The 25,313-nt window shown below is 46.4% G+C and overlaps 1 protein-coding gene across 6 annotated transcripts in view; it reads left to right on the top strand.

Moving 5' to 3' along the window:
* Positions 1–261: 261 nt before the first annotated feature.
* The window catches only part of LOC139230022 (F-box only protein 47-like), a 49,333-nt gene continuing 24,281 nt past the window's right edge, over positions 262–25,313 (top strand). The window contains exons 1-7 of one of the 6 annotated variants that reach the window (XM_070861749.1): positions 288–424; positions 4,072–4,101; positions 8,542–8,663; positions 12,125–12,329; positions 14,739–14,918; positions 16,926–17,002; positions 24,890–24,967. In XM_070861749.1, coding sequence (XP_070717850.1) covers positions 12,125–12,329; positions 14,739–14,918; positions 16,926–17,002; positions 24,890–24,967 — 540 coding nt within the window. In that variant the 5' untranslated portion in view covers positions 288–424; positions 4,072–4,101; positions 8,542–8,663. Of the gene's footprint in view, positions 425–4,071; positions 4,102–8,541; positions 8,664–12,124; positions 12,330–14,738; positions 14,919–16,925; positions 17,003–24,889; positions 24,968–25,313 lie in introns of all 6 variants that reach the window. The other 5 variants (XM_070861750.1, XM_070861751.1, XM_070861752.1 and 2 more) reach the window with 5 other exon arrangements.

The raw sequence follows: 25,313 nt of genomic DNA, 5'->3' as shown, positions 1-25,313 counted from the left end.
CCAATCAGTTATCCAATCAGAATTAAGTTGCTACTTGAGTGATGTGCTCGCAGCCAATAAAAATAAGGTAGCGGCGCGAGGAGAAAGGGGGGGCCCCCGACGCAGCGCTGCTCGGAAGAATGACCAATCAGAATGAAGCTTATGATTGATTGATGTGCCCTTGGCCAATGGAAGAGGACCCCCGCCTGGAGCAGGTCGGAGGTGGACCAATCAGGCATCCATTGGTCCCGCCCCACCGCTGATTGGCTGGCCGCGTTTGAGCGGGAGGGTGTTGTCCGCAGGTGGGAGGCTGGCGGCGCCACAAGTCCACACAGACCAGAGTTCACACCAAGTAAATTGTAAAATATTTGAGCAAAAAGTCTATTTTAACATTTTATAAATAAATGTTCAGGGTAGGTGACAGCTTTTTACCCGAAAAAAAGAGGTGAGGAATAAAATATAAAAAATTATTGTGAGCAAAAAAAAATCCTCTAAAATATTTTATAAATTCTGTCAGAATTTGCTGCATTTTACCTGTGGCCTACAGAGAGAGAACTGAAAGGGCTCGGAGGTTAGCATTAGGGAGGCATTTATGTTTTACAGTCAAGACAATTATTATTTGCATCAAAATTCAGGGATGTCCCTGTTAAATGTTGCACCAAATTCCCCGCACTGCTAATCACTAGAAGGATGCTTCATGGGTCCCAATTGAATACTGGGAAGACCAAAGCCATTGTTTTCGGTTCCCGCCACAAGCTGCGTTCCCCAGCCAAGCCACCGACTCCATCCCTCTCCCCAACTCCTGTCTGAGGCTGAACCACACTGTTCGCAACCTTGGTGTCATAATTGACTCTGAAACGAGCTTTCAGCCCCAGATCTGCAGCATAACTACGACCGCCTATTTCCACCTCCGTAACATCGCCCGTCTCCGCCCCCTGCCTCAGCTCATCCGCTGCTGGAGCCCTCATCCATGTCTTCGTTACCTCCAGACTTGACTATTCCAACGCACTCCTGGCTGGCCTCCCACATTCTACCCGACGTAAACTTGAGGTCATCCAATACTTGGCTGCCCCGTGTCCTAACTCGCACCGAGTCCCGCTCACCCATCAACCCCTGTGCTCGCTGCCCCGTGTCCTAACTCGCACCGAGTCCCGCTCACCCATCACCCCCTGTGCTCGCTGCCCCGTGTCCTAACTCGCACCGAGTCCCGCTCACCCATCACCCCCTGTGCTCGCTGCCCCGTGTCCTAACTCGCACCGAGTCCCGCTCACCCATCAACCCCTGTGCTCGCTGCCCCGTGTCCTAACTCACACCGAGTCCCGCTCACCCATCACCCCCTGCGCTCGCTGCCCCGTGTCCTAACTCGCACCGAGTCCCGCTCACCCATCACCCCCTGTGCTCGCTGCCCCGTGTCCTAACTCGCACCGAGTCCCGCTCACCCATCACCCCCTGTGCTTGCTGCCCCGTGTCCTAACTCGCACCGAGTCCCGCTCACCCATCACCCCCTGCGCTCGCTGCCCCGTGTCCTAACTCGCACCGAATCCCGCTCACCCATCACCCCCTGCGCTTGCTGCCCCGTGTCCTAACTCGCACCGAGTCCCGCTCACCCATCACCCCCTGTGCTCGCTGACCTACATTGGCTCCCGGTTAAGCGATGCCTCGACTTCAAAATTCTTATCCTTATTTTCAAATCCCTCCATGGCCTCACCCCCTCCCTATCTCTGTAATCTCCTCCAGCCCCACAACCCCCCCCCCCGAGATGCCTGCGCTCCTCTAATTCTGCCCTTTTCAGCATCCCTGATTATAATCGCTCAACCATCGGTGGCCGTGCCTTCTGTTGCCTGGGCCCCAAGCTCTGGAACTCCCTCCCGAAACCTCTCTGCCTCTCTTTCCTCCTACAAGACGCTCCTTAAAACATACCTCTTTGACCAAGCCTGTGCTAATTTCTCCTTATGTGGTTCGGTGTCAAATTTTTATCACATAATACTCCTGTGAAGCGCCTTAGGACGTTTCACTATGTTAAAGGCACTATATAAATACAAGTTGTTGATGAGGTTGAAGCAGACTGTTTGCAATCTTTGGTGTTGTATTTGACACCAGATAGAAGCCCCCTACCACATCTCCGCACCATCACTAAGAATGCCTATTTCCACCTCCAGAATTTCGCACGACTCCACCATCAGCTCATGCGCTGCTGAAACCCTCATCCACGCCTTTGATATCTCTAGATTTGACCATTCCAACACTCTCCCGGCCAGCCTCCTATCTTCCACCCTCCGTAAACTGGAGGTCATCCATAACTCACCCATCACTGTCGTCCCCTCCCCCGCTGTGCTTGCCGACTAACATCGGCTCCTGGTCTGGCAAAGCCTTGATATTAGGTGTTAGCCATGGCTCAGTGGTAGCACTCTCGCACTCCGAAGTGGATGTCAAAGATCCCACGGCACTATTTTGAAGAAGAGCAGGGGAGTTCTCCCCGGATTCCTGGGTAATATTTATCCCTCAATCAATGTCACTAAAACAGATTATCTGGTCATTATCACATTGCTGCTTGTGGGAGCTTGCTGAGCGCAAATTGGCTGCAACGTTTCCTGCATTACAACAGTGACTACACTTCAAAAAGTACTTGTTTAGCTGTAAAGCACTTTAGGACGTCCCGAGGTTGTGAAAGGTGCTATATAAATGCAAGTCTTTGTTTCTTTACCTCCTCCAGCCCCACAACCCTCCAATATCTCTGCGCTCCTCTAATTCTGGCCTCTTGCGCATCCCCGATTTCCATCACCCCACCATAAGCGGCCGTGCCTTCTGCTGTCTTGGTCCTAAGCTCTGAAATTCCCTCCGTAGGCCGATCTGTTCTCTACCTCCTTCTTTAAGCCTTAAAACCTATCTGACAAAGCTTTGGTCACCTGCCCTAATGGCTCCTCAATTAAAATCAGAAACTGTTGGAAATACAGGTCAGGCAGCATCTGTGGAGAGAGAAACAGAATTCCATCAGAAATGGAAAAGTTCGAGATGGAACAGGTTTTAAGCAAGGAAAGGGAAAGGGGAGGAAAGGGGAGGTCTGTGATATGGAGGAAGGCAGGAGAGATTAAATGACAAAAAGAATGATGGTGCGAGGCAAACGGAGATGGTAATGGGACAAGTAAAGAAACAAAAGATGGGTCTAGAGGAGATGTAAATGGCCATAGCAGCATCATTAGCCTTTCTCTGTCTGAAAAAATAGGAGCAGCTGTTATGATTTGACATTGTTGAACTCGATGTTGAGTCCGGAAGGCTGTAAAGTGCCTGTTCGAAAGATGAGGTACTGCTCCTCGAGCTTCCATTGTGCTTCATTGGAACAATGTAGGTCCTTCCCTTAAGACCTTCCCTTTTGTTCGTTCCTTCCCTTCCTCCCCGTTCCCTGTCTCTGCTTGCTTAAAATCTGTTATAGCTGTATTAGTTAAGTTGCCCATGGACAATTGATGAATATCGGTATTTTTATGTAAAGATACTAGTTCTGATGAAAGGTCGTCTGAAAGGTCATCGACCTGAAACGTTAACTCTGTTTCCCTTTCTGCAGATGCTGCCTATCCTGCTGAGTATTTCCAGCAATTTTTGTTTTTATTTTAGATTTCTATCATCCGCAGTATTTTGCTTTTGCTCTAATAGCTCCTTATGTGGCACGTAAGTATTATGTATTACGCTCATGTGAAGTGCGTTGGGATGTTTTATTATGTTAAAGGCCCTATATAAATGCAAGTTTTATTTATATATATATATATTAAAAAAATTACATATCTTGAGTATGTGCGCAGTTCCTGTTTAACTTCTTGTCATATTTGGCCATGATTTGATGTCAAGGTTTAACATTAACACAGCATGGAAATCCTGTATGTAAACAGTTTCCTGTAACACTGTAGTTGCAGGCTGTGGCCAGTAGGTGATGCTGTGGAGTGAGTTTCTAAAGTCTGTCACCATCTTTGTATGAAAATACCGATATTCATCAATTGTCCATGGGCTGTTTAACTAATAGAAATATTAGCTTTATCCTTCTGACATTTGCCAGTCTCTAATTTTTCCTCCATCCTTGTCTCTCCCTTTTGATCTTGCTAGGCTGGACACCTGCTGTGGCTGACAGGATTGGTAATCCTCTTATTTCTAAGCCTCCGACAGTACTGCTTTGAATCTGTTGCAGGGAAGGGTTGGAAAGTCGCCTTTTTTTTCTATATTGTTCCCATCATGCAATGGCTCGTCACAGCTGAATTGGACTGAAATCAGGATCCTGGTAGAACAGAAAGGTCCCCTGTGCTGCAGAACCGGATAATCTAGTTATTAATTGTTATATTTTAGACAAAAAAGGGGAACATAAATAATCTCCTCAGCACAGAACTGGAATGATGCAGGGATGTAAACATGCACTGCCTTTATCCAGGTTTGATTTGGAAATTTGTGGGTTCTAGTGCCAAAGGGGAGGGGGGGGGGAGGGGGGCACTTGGATTTAAAGTTTCAACTTAAAATAGTTGTATCCAGGTTTGCAGTAGGGGAAGGACTACCTTTATGAAGAAAGGTTGAGCAGGTTGGGCCTATAATCATTAGAGTTTAGGTGATCTTATTGAAAAGATTAAGATTCTGAGGGGGTCAAACTCCCTCAGAATCTCAGAGGATGTTTCTCCTCATGGGGGAATAGTGGGCATAGTTTCAGAATAAGGGATCGCCCATTTAAAATGGAGATGGGGAGGAATTTCTTCTCTCAAAGGGTTGTGAATCTTTATAATTCTCTACCCCAGGGAGCTGTGAAGGCTGGGTCTTGGAATATATTTAAGGTGGAGATGGACAGATTTTTGAACGATAAGGGAGTCAAGGGTTATGGCGATTGGGCGGGAAAATGGAGTTGAGGTAGAAGATCAGTGCGGAGCCGGCTTGAGGGCCCAAATGGCCTACTCCTGCTCCTAATTCTTATGTTCTGTCCTACTTCATCCTGATGACGATAAATTGAAAAACAAAATGAGGTTTGTAATGAGCAGGGATGTCAAGGGTGAATCCTTACCAGCAATAAAATTAAAAGAGAGAGACGACAATTCTATTGAAACCTTGTTGAGCGTCCAACATGTTGACTGTCAGAATAATCTTGTGTTGTCCAAAAGTGTTGAAATGATCTGAGCTGAGTGTCCTTTCTCACATCTCATCACGTTCTTCCACTTTCTGCAACATTGCCGGTGTCTGCCATAACCTCGCCCCAGCCGCTCCCGAAACTCTCTTTCACGCCTTTATCACCTTGAGGCTTGATTTCTATAATTATCTCCCCGCTGGCTTCCACCTTCCACAAATTTCAACTCATTGAGAATTCCACCGTCTTAACTTTTAAAGGAATCTTTTCCTTTGTTGCAACCCTTTGAAGGTTGTCTTTAGAAACCACAGATTACAGAAAACCTTTTGTTAACGGGCTAGAAAAAGAGTATTATGTTAGGGACTTTACCAGAATCCCAGCATAATGGTCGAGGGAATGAGTATCATCTCGGTGATGTTTATAACTTCTGACAATCAATCATTTTGAGACAATCACTGCCAAGAGAAATTCACATAGAGTAACAATATGGAGGACCCCATGGAAACAAACAATGGAATGAATTTTATGCCGATAGATATGCTTCGAAACAGCAAAGAAAAGTTATTTAAGTCAGACATTCCCTGTAGACACACGATCTGCAGACTTCCAATTTGAATCTTGACGAGGGAGAACAGATTTAACTCGAGCCGTTTTAAAAGCTATATAAAGGCATTGTAAAATTGAAAAATGGCTTAAATGTAGACCCAATGCTAGCCAGCGCACCTTATACCACAAAGGCTATTGTCTACAAGGCCACATTGCACAGGAGCATTGGCGCTGTGCTAAATGACCGCAGGGACAATCAGCTGACTGCTTGAGCCATAAGTTCTTTCTGAAAGAAAGGATGTACTCAGCAATTGGAAGAAAGATATTCAACCTTCATTTGGCTGCTGGAAAAGTTACAGCCATAGCTGTTTGGACTGACATTTAAAACATAAGAACATAAGAAATAGGAGCAGGAGTAAGCCATTTGGCCCCTCGAGCCTGGTCTGACATTTAATAATGGCTGATCTGATCTTGGGCTGGCTCCCCATAATCCTTCACTCCCTTATCGCTCAACAATCTGTCTATCTCCACCTTAAATATATTCAATGACCCAGCCTCCACAGCTCACTAGGACAGAGAATTCCAAAGATTCAGGACCCCCTGAGAGAAGAAATTCCTCCTCATCTTAGTTCTAAATGGGTGTCCCCATATGCTAAAACTATGCCCCCTAGTTCTAGATTCCCCCCATTACTGTACATTCTGACCACAATTCCGAGTCAGGTTAAACGCTAGGCAAATTTGTTCCCAGGAAGGGCCAAGCCATTCAATTCAAATACAAACATCTTTTGACAAGAACCCATAACTAAGATCGCCTATTTCCACCTCCGTAACATCACCCGTTTCCGCCCTTGCCTCAGCTCATCCGCTGCTGAAGCCCTCATCTGTGCCTTTGTTACCTCCAGACTTGACTATTCCAACGCACTCCTGGCTGGCCTCCCACATTCTACTCTACGTAAACTAAAGGTGATCCAAAACTTGGCTGCCCGTGTCGTAACTCGCACCAAGTTCCACCCATCACCCTTGTGCTCGCTGACCTACCTACCTAAGCAATGCCTCGATTTCAAAATTTTCATCCTTATTTTCAAATCCCTCCATGACCTTGCCCCTCCCTATCTCTGTAATCTCCTCCAGCCCCACAACTCTCCGAGATGTCTGCGCTCCTCTAATTCCGCCCTCTTGAGCATTCCTGATTATAATCGCTCAACCATTGGTGGCCATGCCTTCTGGTGCCTGGGCCCCAAGCTCTGGAACTCCCTCCCTAAACCTCTCCACCTCTCTACCTCTCTTTCCTCCTTCAAGACACTCCTTAAAACCTGCCTCTTTGACCAAGCCACTGCCCTAATTTCTACTTATGCGGCTTGGTGTTAAATTTTTATCTCATAATACTCCTGTGAAGTGCCTTGGGACATTTCACTACGTTAAAGGCACTATATAAATACAAGTTGTTGTTATCACTGATACAACAGATAGAGGGAACTCAAACACAAAAGCAAAGTACTGCGGATGCTGGAATCTGAAATAAAAGCATCAAATGTTGGAAATACTCAGCAGGTCTGTGATAGGGTGGAAGGCAGGAGAGATTAAGAGACAAAAGGAAAAGTGGTGTCAGGCAAAAAGGAGATGGTAATGGGACAAGTTAAGAAACAAAAGATGAGTCTAGATAGGATGTAAATGTATTTTCATCATTCCTTTTGTCTCTTAGTCTCTTCTGCCATCCACCCTATCGCAGACCTTCCCTTTTGTTCTCTCACCTCCACCCTTTCCCTTCCTCTGTACTTGCTTAAAACCTGTTACATCTCTTAACTTTCTCCAGTTCTGATGAAGGGTCATCGACCTGAAACGTTAACTCTGTTTCTCTCTCAGATGCAGCCTGAACTGCTGAGTATTTTCAGCATTTTCTGTATTTATTTCTTATATTAGAGTGTGTTATCTCCACAATCATTTCAAGAGTGAGTGTTAACGCCGGGTGAAAATTTTAATAGAGTTTGTTTCAGGCCTGGCGTAGTAAACAACTCTTAACCAGCAAAGGGACAGCTGTCTGCATCCCTTAACTCGAGTGATAGATAGAAATAATTAAAGTTGTTGCGACCAAAATGAAGCATTTCCCTGCTTCATTTTTGTCTGTGGTGAATTATATTAATTGCTTCCTTTTTCATAGTTATGTATGTGATTAAAGCCAGATTCGATATAAGAAATGTCCAAAAGCAAAATACTGTTGATGCTGGAATCTGAAATAAAAACAGAAAATGCTGGAAATCTCAGTGGGTCAGGCAGCATCTGTGGAGAGAGAAACAGAGTTAACGTTTCAGATCGATGACCTTTATATTGCAGTTATTAAAAATAAAGTGTCTGTTTGTATAGGTCAGGGAGGCCTTCATCTGCAAATGAGTATTGCTACTACAGGTTGAACCTCTCTTATCCAGAACTCCCTTATCCGGAACCACCCCTCGTCCAGAACCATTCCCGGCCACCGGGTGGCGCATGCACAGAACTCCGACATGAACAAATTGAAGTCCTTCCTCGCTGCCGACTCCCGCAATCGCTGGCCTGACCCCGCGATCCACCCCCAACCCCCCCGCCCCCTCCATGATCTCTCTACCACACTCCCAGCCCCAAGCCAGCCAGCCCCGATATCCCCTTGCTCAGTACCTGTATCATCCAATTTAACGTGACCACCCCTCATCCGAAAAAATCCTTTATCTGGCACAGGTCAGGTTCCGAGGGTTCCCGATAAGGGAGGTTCAACCTGCACTATTATTTTTGATCGGGAAAATCTCAGTTAATCCAAAATGTTTGAAAGAGGTTAATCTGTTTCCAGGAAGAAATGGCTAAAGCATTTGATTCAAATCCAAACCTTTTTTGTGTCTGTTAAAGTATGTGTTTGACAATTCTAAGTTTGAGAGATACATTTTTGATTTCCTTTGTTCCAGTCAAAGCTGAAAGGATTTTGAAAGGACACCTTGGGGAGTACAAGGTCTGTTATTCAGTCCTTATGACGTCATCAGAAATATAGAGGCAAGGGGGCTCCATGGAAGGTTAGCAGCGAACCCAAGTAAGATTACGGCCAGGGACCCTGTTTCAGGTCCAGTTTTACATTGAGTTATAGTGCAGGGGTTGTGCGTTTGTTATTTTCTATGTTTGTGTAGAACTAGTTAAACTCCGCATATTACTATAAATAGCGTTGCTCTTGTTACTTAGATTTCTTAACATTAAACACATTGGGCCCAAGTTTCCACATGATTTGCGCCTGATTTTTAGGAGCAACTGGTGGAGAACGGACTATCTTAGAAATCGCAATTCTCCACATTTTTTTTTTCTGCAGTTCTAGTCAGGTAGAACAGTTCTACTTTGGAACAGAATTTTTTCTTCAAAAGGGGGCGTGTCCGGCCACTGACGCCTGATTTCAAAGTTTCCACAGTGAAAACGTACTCCAAACTAACTTAGAATGGGGCAAGTGAAGATTTTTGTAGAACTGAAAAAACCTGTTCTACACATTAAAAAATCAGGCGCAGGTTACAAATTAGGCGTCCAGAACGAGGTGGGGGGGGGGGAGGGGGGGGGAGAAGGGAAGTCATTAAATTCTACAATAAATCCTTATTTATACTTCTACAAATATTATACAAATAAATCCAACCTGAATAAAAATTTATAAGCAAAGAAAAGATTAAATAAACCATCTTCCTACCTGTGTGAAAGTGCTTCAGCCAGCCTCACAAGTTCGTTCGTTCGTTCCCGACGGCAGGGGGGGAGGAGGAAGCCGTTCCCGACGGCGGGAGTGCGGGACCGACCGACCGACCGCAGCGGGGGGGGGGGGGGGGAGGAAGACGTTCCAGACGGCGGGCGGGAAGGAGACAGTGAGAAGGCTGCAGGAAGCCTCAGTGCTGATGGCAATGTGCTTTTATTAAAAAATGTTCAAAAATTAAACAGCTACAAAGAACTACAAAAATGGCCGAGTGCCAATGTTTCCTTCACACTGCGCGTGCGCGAACGCTCCAACGCACACGCGCAGGGTTGCCGGCAGGAAAAAAACGAATTTAAATAGTACCCGCCCCCTCCCACTTACAAAATCGGCGCGAGTGTAGGCTCCGCCCCCCCCTGGGCGCCGTGCCAAACAGACAAGGAGCTGCAGGGCTCTCCAGAATCGCGAGTTTTTTTCCGGCGCCGTTTTAGGCGTGAAAAACGGGCGCCCAGCTCGGAGGGGCGCCCGTTTTTTATCGTGTGGAAACTTGGACCCATTGTTAGTTTAATGCCTCAGCCATTGTCTGATAGTATGCATCTACTGTTTTCCGAAGTAAGGGAAATCACGTGACACCTGAATATAGCGACATGCATTTCTGTTTGACCCCTGGGCTCACCACCTAGCCACAATTACCTAGCTACTGGGCATGTAAAAGCACGCTCCAATTCATCGGGAGTGAGGGCTTGCATACAGGAGTAGTCATTGGCACTGAGCACAAGGAAAATATCTGAGGTAAATGTTCAAAAACATTGACAGTTATGGCCATAATTCTTAGCTTGTTGCAAAGTATTGGGTATTCAAAGAAACATGCGGCTTTGATCAAGGGTGGCTAACACAGGTGTGGAGAAGTGTTAGTGTGGTTGGCCGTTTCTCTGCTAGAGTTCCCTGTTTCAACTAGTTGTATTCCATGTTACAGCAGTGAGATAGAACTCCGCGGGCATAAACATGCCTATGCTACGATCTTCAAGGACTCTAGGCCTTTAGGGCCCAATTTTGGCCATGACTTGCATCAATTTTTTTGGAGTAAGTTGTTTTTTCTGGCGTAAGGTTAAAAAATGCCATTTTCCCCGAAAATTTGCCCCGGAGTAAGTCAGTTAGGTACGATTTTTTTTTAGGTCAGCTTTTTTTTCAAAAGGGGGCGTTCTCAGACACTTACGCCAGTTTTGGCCATTTATGCCACTTTGGCCAGCTAAAACTTACTCCAAATCAACTTAGGTATGTGGTCAGCTCTGAAAAACCTTGCGGGCAGTGAAGAAAAAGCAGCGCACATTCGGCAGAGATTAGGGCAGGGATAGGGGAGGGAAGGGAACTGGAGAGGACCTCAACAACCAAGCATCAAACATTGCAAGGAAAAGCTCAAACAATTAAAATACTAATAAAAATGAAGTAAATCCTACCAGAGAAATGCGAATTGCTGGTCGCGATGTCACCGGGTGGAGGGGTGGGGGGTGGGTAGCCTGAGAAAGAGAGAGAGAGAGAGATGCTGGTATACAAAACACTTTTTCTCTCCCCCGTCCCCCCAATACACTCTTTCTCCTCCCCCCCCCACCCCCCGCAAACTCTCCTCCTACCCCCCCCGCACAAAACTCTCCTCCTCTCCCCATACCCCCAATCAAAACTCTCAAGCACACACAACCACTAAATAAAAAATAGAACCAAAGTCCTACCTCAACTCAGCGGGCCGGCCGGCCGGTGCGGGAGGCCACTCGGCCGGGGACAGGGTGCGGCGAGATCGGGCGTCCCTTCAGCCAGGGATAGGGGCTGCGAGCATCGGGTCCTGCTCACAGCCCACATGACGCGCTGGGAGGGCAGGAGCATGCGCGCAGCCCTCACTGAGCATGCGTGCAGGTGCCGGCAGTGCTTTCTGGCTGGCCTGTTGCTCCGCACCCCCCACTTCAGTCTGCACACCAGACCACGACTCCGGGGATTCCGAAGAGCGGCCAGGATGGGGCCCCTTTTTTCTGGCGCCCTTTCCAGCGCGCAAAGTCGGCGCGCTTCAGGTCAATGCGCCGAAAAAAAGGCTTGGGCAATGTTGGGCCCATATTCTCTAGAGTTTAGAAGAATGAGAGGTGATCTCATTGAAACATACAAAATTCTTACAGGGCTTGACAGGGTAGATGCAGGGAGGATGTTTCCCCTGGCTGGGGAACACAGGAGTCACGGTCTGAGAATAAGGTGTTGGCTATTTAGGACTAAGATGAGGAGAAACTTCTTCACCCAGAGGGTGGTGAATCTTTGGAATTCTCTACCCCAGAGAGGCTCAATCTTTGAGCATATTCAAGACAGAGATCGATAAATATTTGAATATTAAGGGAATCGAGGGATATGGGGACAGTGCAGGAAAGTGGAGTTGAGGTAGAAGATCAGCCATGATCTTATTGAATTGCGGAGCAGGCTCGAGGGGCTGAATGGCCGACTCCTGCTCCTAATTTTTATGTTCTTATGGCTCAGTGAAAAGATCCTGAAATGGGATTTTAAGATTTGAAACATCATTATTTTATTTTTTGGAAACAGTTTAAGGTATTATGCCAGTCAAACTTTGTGTTGTGAATTGCCTCTCAAATATCCTGCTGACACTGTAGGCTCACGTGTTGAATGGCTACTTGGGTGAAGGGCAATGGGACTGCTGGCTATTGATCCATACGCCAGCTTGAGTTACCACCTTCAGGAGAAACGGGGAGAAAACTAGGCGGGGGTGGGGGGGGAGGGGAGAAACAAGAAAGGAGTTGCTTGGCTTGTAACATATACTTGACTGTTTCCTTTGCAAATACCAGATGAAGCCAATGGAGGGAGATGAGGTGCCATTGAGGATAAATACTTTCACCCTGATTCCAAACCAGAAATACAGAAGAAGTTGTAGACATCTGCAATCCAAGAAGGATGGTGACAGGCTGGAAAACTTTCACATACAGTATAACTGTGGCTACTTCCAGATAATACCGGTTGAAATCTTTCACAAGGTCTTGTGTTATCTTTCAGGTACAAATATAACAATCCATATGTTTTTAAGTAAATCAACTTTTTTTTCTCTCTCCTTTTTCTTTTTTAAATTCATTCTCAGGATGTGGGTGTCACTGGGCAGGCCAGCATTTATTTTCCATTCCTAATTACTCTTGAGAAGGTGGTGGTGAGCCACCTTCTTGAACTGCTGCAGTCACATGTGGTGAAGGTCTTAGTATACTTTTTTTGTAGCGGTTTGGTACAACTGAGGGGCTTGCTAGGCCATTTCAGAGGACAATTTAGTGTCAAGCACATTATAGGCCAGACCGGGTAAGAACGGCAGATTTCCTTCCCTAAAGGACATTAGTGAACCAGATGGTTTTTTGTGACAATTCAATAGTTTCATGGTCACCATTACTGATGCTAGCTTTCGTAATCCAAATTGAAATTAACTTCCCCAGCTGCTGTGGTGGCTTTTGAAGTCATGTCGCCAGATGATTCGTCCAGGCCTCTGGATTACTAGTCCAGTATCATAACCACGATACCACCTGTCTTAATTTCCTTCCCCATCTCTCCTAAAGAGATTGACTCATGCTGGGATAAAGTTCCATAGACAGCCCCTCTAATACCTCATCCATTCAGTGGCTATATGTTGCATGCGAGCTTGGATAGTGATGGTTAACAGTTTATTCGATTGTCAGGGGCCTCACCGCAAAGCTTTATCCTGCTTTCACGCCATGTTACAAGCCAAGCAACTCACAAACTTTCCATCATGGTCCACTAAATATTAATCAAGAGATGGTTTTTCAATCACCCCTAACCCAGGAGCGCTGAGTGCAATTATAACTATAGTATAGTCTGAGGAAATCAAGCTTGTAATCTTCCTGGTCTATAGTTTCAGTACCACACTGGGTGATGTACTGCAGTTAGTTAAATTACTGTTATCCAAATTAGGTGCCAGTAGGGTATCTTAAAGAGTCATCCCTGGTGAAGTGATTTGTAGCTAATGTTACCAGGTTTGTAAATGCTGCTGCTTGCCGATACAATATACCATTGTGTCACTGGTTTCGTTTGCAATATTTTCTTAAAAACTAAAAGATCAGCATGGAAGCTGAATTGTGGGTCTCCCTATGGCATTATAGATAAAGTCACTGCCCGATGTAGTACTGAGCCATGCAAACCAGAAGGCCCTATGTTAGCTAATCCTTGGCAAATTCCCATTCCCGATCACTTCCCAATGACCCCTGCACATGTGTGTATTTTTCAGTGAGAACAAAATGGAAGTCCCCCGTGTTTGAATAGCCTGCTGACTCTCACTGTCTCGGTTCACAGCTGAAGAACAGACACTTGGACCTGGTATCAAGAGCATGTTGCTGTGTTTGGAGCTCTATCCAGCAAGATTTGGTGCTTTTGGAAGATATGGGGAGAAAATTGCAAATATGGGGGCCTATGTTTCTGGTACAGTTTTGGCACATGTGGTGGCATATTGCGCTGAGTCACCAATGCTAGTTCCAGAATGGAGTAATGCAGGCTTCATTTCTTAAGCCTATAAGTCTCTAATCTAGCTGTAACAAGATGCTGAGTTTAGGTCAAAACTTTCCCACTGGCGACAGATACTTGTGCAGTTTCTGCCACTGGGCTTCTAATGGTGGAATTTGACAGAAGCCCTGAAATAAGTTGCCCTCGGTTGCAGGACATGGATAAGTCAGTTCGACCTGTGCAGAGAAAAAAAAAAGAGACATAACAGAGTGACTTTGGGCTGGATTCTCCGGTGATGTCTGTCTCTGCTTTTGCCCCGGAGGGGCGGCAATGGCGGTGGCGAGCCCTTCTGGGTGGGCAACCAGCTTCCAGGGGGTTTTGGGGGCCGGTTTTGCGGGGATGCAGAGCAGTATCGCCCGGAAGAGTTGAGCCGGTGTGCCTCAGCGGCTCGCTTTTGGACTCCCGCCCGACCTGTATGGCCCGCTGCACGCCCTGCTGGGACTGCCTGAAAAAAACGGGCAGTCCAACCTATACCGGCTGCAGTGAGGGACGTAATGTCCATCTCAGGTAAGTGTGTTTGTTTTTTCTTTTCTTTTTTCTTGCGATTTATGTTGGCATGAGCTATGGATTGGGAATGTTTTTGTTATTTTTTCCTCAAGTTTTTTTTTTCTCCCCAAGCCTCTCTTAGGGTGATCCTGGGCTGGCTCTTTAGCTCGAGATTTTCCTATGCTCAGCTGGCCTAGCGCCCTAAGAGAGGTGTACAACGCCTCCCTTAGTGCTCTGCCCCACACTCAGGGCCCACACCTTTTGATGACGGAGGCGCAAACTGTTCCCGGGCGCAAACTTTACCGCCCCGAAATCAGCAAAGCCGAAAAACCAGCCCTTTATGCCCCCTTTTTAAATATAAAGTAAAATCAAGAGCTAACATGATCAAATATGGCAGCTTACTTTTTCACCCTGTTTTTGCAGTGACAGACATCAGTGTTCTGAGCATGGCGTCAAAAGTGATTGGCACTCAGGTTGTGGGTTACATTGCCACTTCATCTGGCATCAAACGGCTTTTGTTGGAGGGATTCCACTCTACTGATGTTTCCAAGAAATCAATTGCACTGGAACACTACAGATCCTTAGGTAACATCCTAATGCAGGGTAAGGCATACTGAATGGTGCTTAAAGTCATCCATTGAAGCTTGCAAATCATTATGATTCCTCTACCCCTGAAGACCGATTTGCCGCTGTACTGATCCGCAGGCATTCGCCACCCACCCGCCTCCGATTCAAATGGCATTCTTCATGCGAAGCAGAGATTTGGTTTGTACTGGAAGCATAAAGGGAGAGAGGTTAGGAGAATTTTTTTCAAGCAAATGGTTATTGAATCTAATTCAATTACACTTGACTAAGAGAAATATAAAAGGATTGGTTTTGGGGGGTGGGGGGGGGGAATGGGGGAGAAGAGCAACAAAATAGCACTGTAGTGTATAGCTCCAGTCTGGAATTATTCGTGGTGCATAGAAACATAGAAAATAGGTGCAGGAGTAGGCCATTCGACCCTTCGAGCCTGCACCACCATTCAATATGATCATGGCTGATCATGCAACTTCAGTACCCCATTCCTGCTTTTTCTCCATACCCCTTGATCCCATTAGCCATAAGGGCCACATCTAACTCCCTTTTGAATATATCTAACGAACTGGCCTCAACAACTTTCTGTGGTAGAGAATTCCACAGATTCAAAATTCTCCGAGTGAAGAAGTTTCTCCTCATCTCGGTCCTAAATGGCCTACCCCTTATCCTTAGACCATGACCCCTGGTTCTGGACTTCCCCAACATCGGGAACATTCTTCCTGCATCTAACCTGTCCAATTCTGTCAGAATTTTATATGTTTCCATGAGATCCCCTCTCATTCTTCTAAATTCCAGTGAATATAAGCCTAGTCAATCCAGTCTTTCTTCATATGTCAGTCGTGCCATCCCGGGAATCAATCTGGTGAACTTTTGCTGCACTCCCTCAATAGCAAGAATGCCCTTCCTCAGATTTGGAGACCAAAACTGTACACAATAATCAAGGTGTGGCCTCACCAAGGCCAGTAAGACCTCCCTGATCCTGTACTCAAATCCTCTCGCTATGAAGGCCAACATGCCATTTGCCTTCTTCACCGCCTGCTATACCTGTATGCCAACTTTCAGTGACTGATGTACCATGGCACCCAGGTCTTGTTGCACCTCCTCTTTTCCTAATCTGTCACCATTCAGATAATATTCTGCCTTCCTCTTTTTGCCACAGACACAATGGGGAGAAATTGCCTCCTGCTTTGTTCCTATGGCACGTAAGTGTACATAGTTGCGTGGCAGGATATTTAATAATCAAAGCAGAACCCAATTCAGTTCTCTCAACATATACACATGTGCACAATTAGTAGGAGACACATGATGCCGATTTAAGAACAGAATTCCTGGCTGTTTTTTTCCCCCATTTTTGAATGCAACTAACAAAAAAAGAATTATATCATATGAGTGGCAAATTCAGAAAGGTCACTAAATATCAGTTAAGAGCGGGAACCCAGTCTGATTTTTCCTCTTCCCGGGATACTGAGGAGGGTTGTACATAGCACAACAACAGGCAATTTGGCCCAACAGGTTGTGTTTATGCTCCACACGAGCTTCCCAATATTTATTTCCTCTCACTCTAACAACATATCCTTCTATTCCTTTCTCCCTCATGTACCTTCTATGCTATTCATCTCAACCACTCCCTGTTCCACATTCTACATTCTCACCACACTCCCGGTAAAGACGGTTCTCCTGGATTCCTTACTGGGTTTATTAGTGACTATCTTATGTTTCTGGCCCCTAGTTTTGGACTCCCTACAAGTGGAAACATTTTCTCTATGTCTACCCTATCGAAGCCTGCCATCATTTTAAAGACCTCTATCAGGTCACCTCACTTTGTTCTAGAGAAAAGATCCCATTTGCTGCTGGCCTCTCCGAAGGAGGAGGGACCAATTCTAGCACCCAATAGCTTCTTCAACTGAGGCCATTAATTCATCGAGGACTGAAAGTGGATTGGAACTAACAGTATGCATTTAGCAATCACGAACCCTATCAATCTGTGGCACTATGTTACCACAACAGTCAATTTTGATTTCTTCCACCCAGGTTTGCTGTTTAAAAGATGTACCCTTTTACTGCCCACGAAGGAGCGACTAAAGTTTGTGCAGAACCAGTTATTAAAGGTAAGATACCATTATAAAGATTTTATTAATGCAGTGTCCGCGAAAAAGTATAAATGATGGAGCTAGTGTCAAGTCTGTTGATCCACGGCAAAATCTAAGCTGTTCGAGTGTAATTTTTATTGGTTGGCAAATACTGGAGTATGGGTTGGATGACATTGTTGTGCCAAATTTATACCTTCTATAAAACTTCCTGAAGATGTTACATGTGCCCCCCAAAAAACAGAATGGGTTGAGAACATCCTAAATGACTGTATGGGTAAATGCACCTGCATAGTATACCTGATTCGTTCAAGTTTCCCCAGGAGTTGCTCCGTTTTTTTTGGAGCAACTAGATTTTTTTGGAGTAAATTTAAAAATCGCAATTCTCCCCATTTAAGTTGCTCCAGTGTAAATGAGTTAGTTAGGTTTTTCTTTAGTTAATTTTTTTTTCAAAAAAGAGGCGTTACCAGCTATTTACGCCTGTTTTGGCCATGTAAGCAAGTTTAGCCAGCTAAAACTTACTCCAAACTAAGTTAGGCCAGAGTAAGTGGCCACATTTGTATGTTCTGAAAAACCCTGCGGTGAATTAAGAGATCAGCGCAGGTAGTCTCCAAATGACAGTGTTATGATAGGAATGCTAGTTTAAAAAAAAATCCCAAGCAGCGAGATGGGACAGGGTGTATCAGCCTGATTACACTGAGTATATTTTTAGTAAAGAGAGCTAGTTATCAAAGGAAAACCTTTGAAAACTCTTTCCCTCCCCCCATCAAAACTCTTCCCCTCCCCCTCCCCCATCAAATCTCTTCCCCTCCCCACCCCAATCAAATCTCTTCCCCCCTCACCAACCTGTCTCTTGTAGCCCTCAGCGTGGGAAGGCAGCGGCCAGCCTGTGCGGCAGGCCACTCGGCCCGGGATAGGGACGGCGAGCGTCGGCCCCTCCCACACAGCCTGCATCACAGACCCTCAGATTCTGGGGGCGAGGAGCTACTGCACATGCGTGCTAGTACTGCGCATCCGCGCGCACTCTAGCGCGCATGTGCAGAAGTCCCGGCACTGTTTTCCGCGCCGGGACCTGGCTCCATCCCCAAATCCAGTGGCCACGCTATGCCACCATGGAGGAGAGGCCAAACTCGGCCCGAAGATTTTTGCCGCCCTTGGAGCTCTACAAAAGTGGCGTACCTCTGGTGAGTGCGCCAGAAATCTGTACTGGCCAAATTTGGGCCCATATAAACCAGAAAGATTCCAGGTTCAACAAAAACAACCCCTTACTCCCCCCCCCCCCCAAGGAGTTTAAGTCTCCCCTTTGATTGCAGCCCCCCCACACCCTGCAATTTCACAGTCTCTGAACTCCATGGGAAAGGTGGGAAATGATTCTGTTTAAAGTTAATGCGGTTTAACCTCGTTCTGACTCCCAACTAGTCATTATTTATAGTAGCTCACATAAGTGTCTGTTTTTCATGTGGGCACATTGCAGCGAGATATTTAAATCATCCATCTCCCAGGCAGCCGGAGGCAGTGCTCAAGATAGGAACCCCCCGATTCCAGGAAGCTGTGGAATGAGATGTGATGTTGCACGGCGCAGTTCCCGGCTTTTGTGGAATCTGGAGTTATTTACCCATCTATCGTGGCAGAGAAATTGCTCTGTCCCTGGGCTAGAGCTCTGAAAGCATTCAATCCCAGAGATAGAGTGGTTTCTGTGCCGCAGTGGATGCTGGGTAAAGAAATCGCCATTCCAGAAAAGCAGTTTCTTTCACCCGCTGCCGCCTCGCACTTACCGGCTTGTCCCGTGTTTTAAGTTTTAAACGGACTTTTAAAACATTTATTCGTGCACGGGATGTGGGCATCATTTATTGCCCATCCCTAATTGCCCCTTGAGAAGGTGGTGGTGAGCCATCTTCTTGAACCGCTGCAGTCCATGTGGTGAAGGTACTCCCACAGTGCTGGCTTTGTTGTAGCGGCTTGGTACAACTGAGTGGCTCGCTGGGCCATTTCAGCGGGCAGTTAAGAGTCAACCACATTACTGTGGGTCTGGAATCACATATATAGGCCAGACCAGGTAAGGACGGCAGATTTCCTTCCCTAAAGGACATTAGTGAACCAGTATTTTTACGACAATCTGGTCACCATTACTGATAGGAGCTTTTAAATTCCTTGTGGGATTTGAACTCATGGCTCCGGATTATTAGTCCAGGCCTCTGAATTACTAGTTCAGTAACATAACCGCTATGCTACCATACCCTACTCGGTACATTGAAGGCTGTCCATAGTTCGTAATTTCCGAGTGTCTGTGATTTAAGAGTGCAGCTTGTATTTATTACAAAGTCATCATCACCATCATAGGCAGTCCCTCGAAACGAGGATGACTTGCTTCCACGTTGAAAAGGGATGAGTTCACAGGTGTTTCAATGAAGGACCTAATATTCTGGATCCAGAACTGCATCTTGAAGGGTGGAAGATGCCTGTGCATGGATTTTTTTAGTGTGTGGTGGCCGTTGCACCCCAGCCACAGCACGGACTTGACAGAGCTAGGTCTTAGTCCAGTGGCAAGGATTAACCAGGACTACTGGAGACCAGCTCTGCTGCACGGACCTAGTGTGCACACATATCGCAGTGTGGGCTGGCCCTTGGGCCCTCGCCTCTTCTGGGCCCCGAACTCTCGGCTCTCCTGGGCTCCGATCACATCCCTCTACGAACTCTTGCCGCTCCACCGTCCCGACCTCGCCACTCCTGCTGTACCTGCCTGCGCTGCAATCAGCCGTCGCCCTCCTGCAGCAGCACTTGCTGCTCCCTGCAGTGATATGCCGCCGCACGCTGCTACCTCTAATGGCCCCGTCCTGCTGATGGTCTTGGAGGCCGGGAACGCATCGATTTTTGGGCAGGGCTGCCACACGCGGCTCCCTTTAATGGCCCCAGCCTGCTGATGGTTTTGCAGGCTGGGACTGCGCCGATTTCCGGGCAGGGCCGCCGCATACTGCTCCCTTTAATGTCCCCGGCATGCTAATGGCTATTTGAGACTGGCAATAAGTTTATTACAGGTGTCCGTTTGTACAGGTTGCACTCTGCATTTCTAGAGCACCATTAACGTAGAAAACTGACCCAAGACGCTTCACAGAGGCATAATTAAATAGATGGCTAAACAAAGAAAGAGATAATAGTGGTGATTAGCAGCAGTCAAAGAGTTGGGTTTTAAGGAGGGTCTTGAAGGAGGAGAGGAAATTGAAGAGGAGGAAGGGTGAGGAGGGAATTCAGAGCATGAGATCTCGGCGGCTGAAGTGAGATGGAGGGTGGGGAGGGACGATGCAAGGAGGCCAGTCAGAGGAATGGCGAATTTGAGAATGGAGTTGTAGGGGGAGAGTACAGACAGGGAAGGGTGAGGCCACGGAGGGATTTAAACACAAGGAGGTGAATTTTCAAATGTAAGCTGTTGTGGGTCAGTGAGGTCTGCGGTGGTCGTTGACTGGGACTTGGCGCAGGATAGAATACAGGCAGCAGAGTTTTGGATAAACTGGGGCTCACGGAGGGTGGGAGGCTGTCGAGGAGAGCATTGGAATAGTTGAGCTTGGAGGTGACAATCGTATGAATGAGGGTTTTAGCAGCAGATCGGTTGAGGTTTGGGCAGACTTGGCTGTTGTTACAGAAGTAGAAGTAGGCTTTCTTTTAAGTTTGAAGCTCAGCTCGGATCGAATAGGGTGTTGAGGACTCACCTACCTATTCTCAATTAGTGGGGTCGACTACATCAATATTCCTTTTTGAAAATCTGTCTGTAGTGTATTTGTTTAATCGGTTCTTTGCTTAAGAATTCATAGCAACACATTGCTATTAAGAACTAGTTGGTTTATTAGCAAAGGTTTAACAATCACACTACACATTACCAGTTTATCCACCAGGCTCACAACTGCATACCTCATCGTGGATGACCTAGATCCAACTGGCTAGGGTTTTATTGAGTCTTGTGAACATCACGTGACTGGCTAAGGCACTCACAATGCAACGGCTCTACAACTATTTTTAGCAGAACATTAATACAAGTGCCCCTTATTAAAGGGGCACTAAACCGACAAATGAACAAATTAAACTTTAGATGTTACGTGGTTCAAATTAAAATTTGGTTGCTGGGGATGATAATGCACTCCAGTTACTACGGTGCCTGGAACAGCTCCACAATTATTTTTGTGTATCTATAAATCTAGTGCCCCCTTGTTAACAGTGGGGGGGAGGGGGGACTAAAACTGTAAAATTAAACAAATTAAACTTTAACGATCAAATTAAAATTTGGTTGCTGGGGATGATGGCGCACTCCAGTTCCTCCCATGCTCACCTCTCGCGGAAGGCTACGAGCATACCGGTGGATACCGCACGCTCCATCTCCAGGGACACCCTGGCTCGGATGTAACCGCGGAAGACAGGCAGGCAGTCGGGCTGAATGACTGCCCGCTGCCTAGACCGGCTGATGGCACCCTTGGCCGTGCCCAGGAGCAGTCCTACGAGGAGGCCTTCGGACCTACCCGCTCCCCTCCGCACAGGGTGCTCAAAGATCAGGAATGTGGGACTGAAGTGCAGCCAGAATTTCAGGAGCAGCCCCTTTAAATACTGGAACAGGGGCTGCAACCTCGTACATTCAAGAAAAACGTGGAACACGGACTCTTAAATTGCAGGCGGCCTGGGAGCCCGTGAACCGACTTAAAAATTTATTGCACGGGACTGCTCCATGCACCACCTTCCAGGCCAAGTCCCCGATAAATAATGGGAGGACTCCCGCATAGAGTGCACTCCATCGGGGACCCTCCGGACGGCAAGATGGTGCGCCATGGCGTGTCCGGACGGCAGACGAGGATGGCAAGGTTGAGAGTGTGCAGGAGCAGCCCGTACAGGAAATCCCTCCACACAGAACTGAAAGGCACGGAGGGGATTTCCCCGAGGCGGCTCAAGTTGTGAGGCGCCGGCTCCCGAGGGAGGTTTCGGGGCTTGGCGCCAATGAGGAATTCCGTTCGGACGGGATCTCCCCACGTGCTTGAATCTCCTCGACACACCTAATGGAGTGAGGGGCCCAGAGCTGTTTTTAGCGACTTGATGGCATTGGCTGCACGCCGGACATCGGCCCAAGATAGGTGCCGTGCCAGCTCTTCAGGCATACGACAGCTCTACAACTCTTTTGGTGACGACAGCTCTACAACTCTTTTAGGGAAGCAAAAATAAACGTTAAATCAAGTGTCCCCCCAATCTGGGGGACACTCCAAACACTTTTCAACTGCCCTTTTTTAAAAAAAAAAATTTTTTTGTGTTTTTTTTTAATGGTTTTTTTTGTGGGTTTTTTAAATGTTTTTTGGGGGGTTTTAAAAGCATAAATTATTACAAGTGCCCCCTATAAAAGGGGAGGGGGATACTAAAACCGGCAATTAAAACAAATTAAACTTTAAAACATATAAAATCAAATTAAAATGTGGTTGCCGGGGGTGATGATGCACTCCAGTCCCTCCGGCGCCCACCTCTCACGGAAGGCCGCGAGCGTACCGGTGGACACCGCGTGCTCCATCTCCAGGGACACCCTGGCTCGGATGTAGGCACGGAACGACAGCTCTACAACTCTTTTGGGGGAACAAAATAAACATTAGATCAAGTACCCCCCCCCCCCGATCTGGGGGACACTCCAGACACTTTTAACTGCCCCTTTATTTTTTTAAATGTTTTTTTGTGATTTTTTTGGGTGGCATTAAAACCATATATTTTACAAGTGCCCCCTATAAAAGGGGAGTGGGACACTAAAACCGGCAATTAAAAAAAATTAAACTTTAAAACATATAAAATCAAATTAAAATTTGGTTGCCGGGGGTGATGATGCACTCCAGTCCCTCCGGCGCCCACCTCTCGCGGAAGGCCGCGAGCGTACCGGTGGACACCGCGTGCGACAGCTCTACAACTCTTTTGCGGGGGGGAACAAAATAAACATTAGATCAAGTGCCCCCCAATCTGGGGGACACTCCAGACACTTTTAACTGACCCTTTGTTTTTTTAAATGTTTTTTGTTTTTCTTTGTTTTTTTGTGTGTTTTTTTTGTGATTTTTTTTTGGGGGGCATTAAAACCATATATTTTACAAGTGCCCCCTATGAAAGGGGAGGGGGACACTAAAAATCCGGCAATTAAAGCAAATTAAACTTTAAAACATATAAAATCAAAATTTGGTTGCTGGGGGTAACGATGCACTCCAGTCCCTCCGGCGCCCACCTCTCGCAGAAGGCCGCGAGCGTACCGGTGGACACCGCGTACGACAGCTCTATAAACCTGTGAGCATACTCACAGGTGCATGTATTACACTGTGTAATAAGTTTTGCTCCAATGTGCCTACTCCCTCTCGGAAGCTTGGGAGTTGAATTTTATTTCTTTCTGCAAGCTTCTTTTGTTCATCTCTGATTTTTCTTCCAATATTTTTCGGGTCTCCATGCATGTGTGACAAGTGAAATGTTGCCATCATTTATTGTTTATATCTTGCAATCTATTAAAAAATGGATAGACAGTAGCGTTTCTTTATATGTGTTTCTGAACGAAAACTCAAAACCAAACAGCCGAAAAAGGATTAAGATGAGTGGCAAATTTGGGAAGGACTGTCACAAGTTTAATGGGAGGTCCTGATGTTTATCTATGCAGAACCTTTGCACTAATTATTGTTACAGATCTGTTCGGGAAAAAAGGAAATATACCAATTAATTAAATAGTTAAGTTTTATATTTCTTAATCTTCAGTATAAAAAAAGATCCTAAACAAGTAGTATAGTCTGCCATTTGATATACTGTGATAAGTCTCTTTTGAAAGGAAATGTTTTATAACTCTTAATAATTAAGAAGACAGAAGAAACTGGTGCATTCTCCGCATCAGTCCCTGCGAATGGCATCGGACCCTGATTTGTGTGTTACAAGTAAGCTCGTGATTGAAACACGCGAGCACCCTGACTGCTTATTTCCAAAATGGGTCAGATATGGTATTGGGCGGATCGGTAGGGGATTGGAGCGATACATAGCCCCCTTCCTGCCCTACGGAGGACCCGAAAATAGGCTCCTGTGCCTCTCACCAGCCCCACCCAAGTTTTATATTCTTTGTCTTTCGGATGTGATGTTAAACTGTACGTAAACTGTCTCAGGGGCACTTTTCAAAGAAGAGCAGAGGAGCTGCCCCGGTGTTCTGGGCCATTATTTATATTTCAACCAACATCGCTAAAACAGATTATTTGGTCATTATCTCATTGCTGATTTTTGCGTAAAATTGGCTGCCACGTTGCCTACATTGCAACAGTGACTACAATTCAAAAGGTACTTCATTGGCTGTAAAACACTTTGGGACAACCCGAGGTCATGAAAGGCGCTATATAAATGCACATTCTTTCTTTTTCTGGCCTCTACCCTGCGGCCACGATCCCTAACTCACCACTCCTCAACTGCTTACGTACAGCCTTTACAGCACGGAAGGAGGCCATGAGACCAATGATGGCCACGGGTTCGGCCAGGCCGTACCCCCTCTTGGGTGCCAGGCCGCTGGCCCAGCCAAACCCGCTCCCTGATGGCCCAGTGGGCTCCCTGGAGGCCTCACTAGGCCTGGCAGCATACCTCTCCTTTAAGTGAAGGGGGGATGTTGCGACACATCAGCGCCGCGCTAAATGACACCACTTGCCTTCCGCTCCGCTCCCGACTCTGTTGCGTCCCGCTCCCGCCTCCAACAGCACCCGAGAGCGCCAGTAGGCTTCCCAAGAAATAAAGTCCCAAATATCGTTCCATTCTCTGCCCCAGCTCTACGGCGCTATAACTTCGGTGAATTCAAATTATCCGCCCCAAACGTGCCTTTTTTATTCCAATATTTTCTGTCTCTCTCTGTGTTAATATTGTTCTTAAAGGTGTCTTTTTATTCTTTCCCCTTGTCAGAATCCATGCTTCAGGATGGGTGGCTGTACAATGCTTGCACAGTGTTCAGGATTTGCTTGTTTCGGGATGTTGTTACAGGTAAGGCTATAAGTAGTGATGATACATTATGGTTTTTGGTAATGTGTAAAAAGGATGTAATGATCTGCTGTGGAATTAAGGCCTTCCTTGCTTTCCCAAGTTATTAACAAATATTTATTCACCCTCATTGTTTTAATCAATACTTGTTTTAAAAGGGTGTTGAGGGTCATTGAGATAATAACAGATCTGTTTGATTCACGTAGGTAGGCGGAGAGTATGAAATTCGGGGTGGGGAGATTATGGTTGGGCTGCCATGCTTAGACTGGAAGGAGCAGGCTGAATTATCTTTTCTCTTATGTTCTTGCCGTACCCTTGCATAACCTTGAGAGGACGAATATGCTTCAGG

Source organism: Pristiophorus japonicus, chromosome 19 (genome assembly GCF_044704955.1).
Source record: "Pristiophorus japonicus isolate sPriJap1 chromosome 19, sPriJap1.hap1, whole genome shotgun sequence".
NCBI classification, from domain to species: domain Eukaryota; kingdom Metazoa; phylum Chordata; class Chondrichthyes; family Pristiophoridae; genus Pristiophorus; species Pristiophorus japonicus.
The sequence above is the reverse complement of the archived record's forward strand: the minus strand, read 5'-3'. Positions and strand labels throughout refer to the sequence as shown.